The 4039-nt window shown below is 61.1% G+C and overlaps 1 protein-coding gene across 1 annotated transcript; it reads right to left on the bottom strand.

The window, feature by feature from the left end:
- Positions 1-678: 678 nt before the first annotated feature.
- Positions 679-1845, bottom strand: Nkx6-2 (NK6 homeobox 2). The gene is made up of 3 exons (XM_059250229.1): positions 1440-1845; positions 1187-1359; positions 679-997 (listed from the first exon to the last, which is right to left on the bottom strand). The coding sequence occupies exons 1-3, from the start codon at positions 1843-1845 to the stop codon at positions 743-745; spliced, it is 834 nt and encodes a 277-aa protein (XP_059106212.1). The 3' UTR covers positions 679-742.
- Positions 1846-4039: the final 2194 nt, after the last annotated feature.

Raw genomic sequence — 4039 nt, 5'->3', positions numbered from 1 at the left:
GTCCCCTTCAAGTGTGGTTTAGTTAATGTCTGCCCCAACTTCATTCATTTGAGTCAAGGACACCCAGCACTGTACATCTCAGGTAGGGGTGCAGCGGATGCCACGTCTCTGGCCATGGGAAATGGAAATCATACCTGGGGTCTCTTCCACCGAGTTCCCTGCTGGTCCCGCTCCTTCAAGCACTACACTGCGGTGTCCTTCCCTTCCCAGGGCGGTGGAAACTGCCTTTGCTTGGCCTGGGCTCCAGACGCTCAAGTCTCACCACTTCCGTGCTCCTGTAAGCTGCCATCACCGTGCGTGCGCTCTGGGACCATCACCATGCGTGCGCTCTGGGACCATCACCATGCGCTCAGCCTCTGAACCCAACGCGCACACGGGCCCTGGGTCGTCATCAAGCACTGTCGCGCCCCCCTGCGCCAGGCCCTGGCGCCCACAGGGGGAACAGGCTAGGTGGGATCTGGAGGGTGCTGCTGCCTGCCCGCCCGCTGGCGCCAGCTCCATAAGGAAGAAACACGATGTGCAGCCTTGGGAGCCACGGCTCCGACGGGGACGTGTTAAATAATTTATTGATTATACAAAGTGAACGGCCCAAACCCCGCGCTCCACGCCTCACGCCGAGGCCGCGCCAATGTCCGCTTTATAACTTATTCTGTAAAAATATATATACACACTGCGGCTGGGCGGCTGGCGTCGGGGCATGCCGCGCGCCCCGGTTCCTGGGTTCTCTGGCCTGGCCTCGTCCTCACAAGGCGTCCCCCGCGCTGCCGCCGCACGGGCTAACCAGCGCCAAGTTCGAGGGTTTGTGCTTTTTGAGAAGCCGCGTGATCTTCTCGTCGTCGGAGTTGGGGTCCAGGGGCCGGTTGTACTCGTCATCGTCCTCCACGTCTGAGCCACCCACCTTCAGCTTCTCGGCATCCGAGTCCTGCTTCTTTTTAGCCGACGCCATCTCCGCCGCGTGCCGCTTGCGCCACTTGGTCCGCCGATTCTGGAACCACACCTGGGGGGTTGGGGAGGGACCATCAGGCGGGCACCGAGGCTCGCCACACCAGACCAGCACTCTGGACCCGCCTGGCATCAGCGCTTTCCGCGGTCGGGCCGCAGCCGAACGGCCGCTCTCCCGCCGTTCGCAGGACGCGGGCTCTGGGCCCGCGTCAATACTGCTGGACCCCGGCCCATTCGAGCTCACCTTCACCTGGCTCTCGGTCATTCCCAGAGAGTAGGCAAGCCGCGCGCGCTCTGGGCCTGCCAGGTATTTGGTCTGCTCGAAAGTCTTCTCCAGCGCGAAGATCTGCTGGCCCGAGAAAGTCGGCCGCGAGTGTTTCTTCTTGCCATCCTTGTCCAGGATCCCGCCGGCTTGGGCTGCGAAGAAGAGCCGGTGAGCGCAGTCCGCGGCCCGCGCCCAGCCCCGCTCCTCACCGCATCCCGCGCGGGTCACTTACCCGAGCCGGCCAGGCGCGGGTCCCTCCAGGGAGAGCCCTGCACCACTCCCGGCCAGAAGATGGGCGGGCGCCCAGGCAATTCCGCCAGCGGTTTGGGGTAGCCCCGTGCCACGGCTGCCGCGGGCCCGAAGTAGACACCTGCAGACGAGGCGAGCCCGTTGAGGCGGGGCAGGCCTCCCAGGAGGCCGCCACCCGCTGCGCCCACCGGCCGTCCCAGGATGTCGCTGATGCCGTGCGGAGTGCCTAGAGGCAACTGCGCGCCAAGGCTGCCTAGGGCGGGCGCCTTGAAGCCGGCCGGGCCCTGCAGCGCATAGGGGAACAGCGACGTCTTCATCTCAGCCATGTTGTGCAGCGCGGCCAGCGGCGCGCTGCTCAGCACAAACGCGCCCGGCCGGTTAGCGTCCATGGGCGCCGCCGCCGCCGACCCGGGCTCCCATCCGGGCCCCGCTGCCACCGCCCGCGCCCTCCGACTCGGGAAGTTTGAGCGCGGCACCGACGGGCGCCGGCTGCACTGGGACGCGTGGAACGCGTTCAGACGGACGCCGACGGCCCCCGCAGGAAAGCGGGAGGACCGATGGTTGCTGCACGGAATGGGCAGCGGTCAGAGAGAAGGCAGGGATACTAGGATCGGCGGTGGCGGCGGCTGCTCCGGGGCCGGTCGGAGCGGCGCCGCGCGGGACGGACGCACTGATAACCGCGGGGCCTGGGCGCGGCGCGCGCGCTGATTGGCTGTAGGCACTGGCGACCAGGCCATTGGCCAATGTCCTGCCCGTCTGCGCGCGCCCCCGCGGGCCATGCACTCCATGAAGGGCCCATTAGCGCGGCAGGTGCCTCCGGGGCTGTAAATTTGCCCCCTGATTTATCTCCCCAGAGATGAAATAAATCCCGTTGGATGGGAGTTTAGTTAGGCAAAGGTTTTAATGAGAAAATCAGGAAAAAATACGAGAACATATTTTATCGACCGAAAGAATGTAGATTTCAAGATCCACTCCACAGGCTCAGTATGCCCAGTTCAGGGAAGAGCCTGGGAAGGCTGGACGCCACGGGTCAGGGGGCTCCATCCTGGACCAGGGCCCAAGCCCCGTACTGTGGCTTTTTAGCCTCCCAGCTTGTGGTGGTGCCAGCTGGAGTGAACTTGTGGGTATCATTTTCTTGAACACAAAAGGGTGGAGTCTAGTGAGCAAATGGCTAGATTTGGCTCTCTCGGATCTACCAAAATCCCTCAACTGACAATTGGCTCCAGGCAATGTCGGGGCAAGGCCAGTGGCCCTGGTACTACGCACATGCCTATTAGAATAAGTTGCCCAGCCCCGCGGTTCTGAACTCGTTGAAGTTGGATGGGGTATTGGGAAGAGGCCCGGCCTTCTCGAGGTTTTCTGATTATTAGGCATTCTTCTGGGAGGTTACTTGAGCCAGACTTTGAGACCCAGGGCCAGGATTCGCCTGCCCGCGGCTTTCCAGCGAGCCTCAGAGGCTTAGGCAGCGAGGCCCAGGATGCAGCGGCCTCGGAATTCAAGGTCCAAGACGAAAAGATCCCCACATTCAGTGACTTAAGATGGGTGTGCACTTGCAGTCTAGAGGGCAGAGTACAGGCTATAGACTGACCTGTGGGGTCCACTTGGCCCTAATGCCTTTTCTAGTACAGGGGCCTCTCACTCCATAGAATTGCTGAAGGGTTAACTGAAATTGTAGTGGGCTAGAGCGGAGCAAGGCGGGCTGTGAGAAGGTTGTACTTTTCTTCTCTTGGGTGGTGCTTCCGGTTAACCTTGTAATACCTAGTGATTTTGATACAACCTGTGGAGACAGAACCGACTGTTTCCTGTCCCGGGGATCTAGGCAGAGGTCCTGTGCCTTTGTGGAGCAGTTTGTTAATAACGACTTTCCCTTTTTGCCCTGGTCTCCGGGGTTTTTGTGTCATGGAAGAAAGGGTACCGGGTGGCTCCATGTAGGGGCCTCAACGTCCGTTCTCACTGGTCTTCTTAGAAGTTCATTTTCGTTTTTTTACAGTGAGTGTCCGGGTCTTGACGCCACGGGTCTCCAACAGGTCAAGGCTTGGAACGCCATTTTATGGCGGGAACTGGAAATAAGTTCTGTGGTCGCCCCTGACTCGTGAAAGACCTGGAGCATGGGATCCTCACCCAAATTCCGGTGGCCCCTAGCGCCTGGAGGTTTCAGTGTACGGGCTTCCTAGGCTCATCTGCACTCTCAGGATCGGATTGGGCGCCGCCAGCGACCAGCGGGAGCTGAGTTCCCTCCAGTGCGGAGCACACCGCCCTCTGGACCCCTGGCTGCTGATGGTACCCAGCCTTTAGATCAGCGCTTTGCCTTGCTTTCGCTCCACTTTGATTACGATCGCGATGCGCTCCGAGGATCAGGCCATCGGAAGGACAGGACATGGCAGAGTGTGGACTTTCCTGGGCTCGCAGGAGACCACGATGGAGTCCAGAGACTCGAGCTCTTGCGAAGAGGGACCCAGAGCTGAGAGCAGCATGAAGGTGGGGCGGGAGAATGCCGGGCCAGTCTAGTGGGAGGTGCTGAAACCTCCTATCCTACTCTAAGCAGACCCTGGACATAGGAGCGGGCTAGGAATAGCACGGATC

This window comes from Peromyscus eremicus, chromosome 1 (assembly GCF_949786415.1).
Source record: "Peromyscus eremicus chromosome 1, PerEre_H2_v1, whole genome shotgun sequence".
Lineage (NCBI taxonomy): Eukaryota > Metazoa > Chordata > Mammalia > Rodentia > Cricetidae > Peromyscus > Peromyscus eremicus.
The sequence above is the reverse complement of the archived record's forward strand: the minus strand, read 5'-3'. Positions and strand labels throughout refer to the sequence as shown.

Coding starts and splice junctions, on each gene's coding strand:
- Nkx6-2 (XM_059250229.1), bottom strand. CDS start 1,845: ATGGACGCTAACCGGCCGGGCGCGTTTGTGCTGAGCAGCGCGCCGCTG. Junction 1,360..1,439: donor CCCGCGCCTGGCCGGCTCGG/GTAAGTGACCCG, acceptor TCTTCTTCGCAG/CCCAAGCCGGCGGGATCCTG. Junction 998..1,186: donor TGACCGAGAGCCAGGTGAAG/GTGAGCTCGAAT, acceptor CCAACCCCCCAG/GTGTGGTTCCAGAATCGGCG.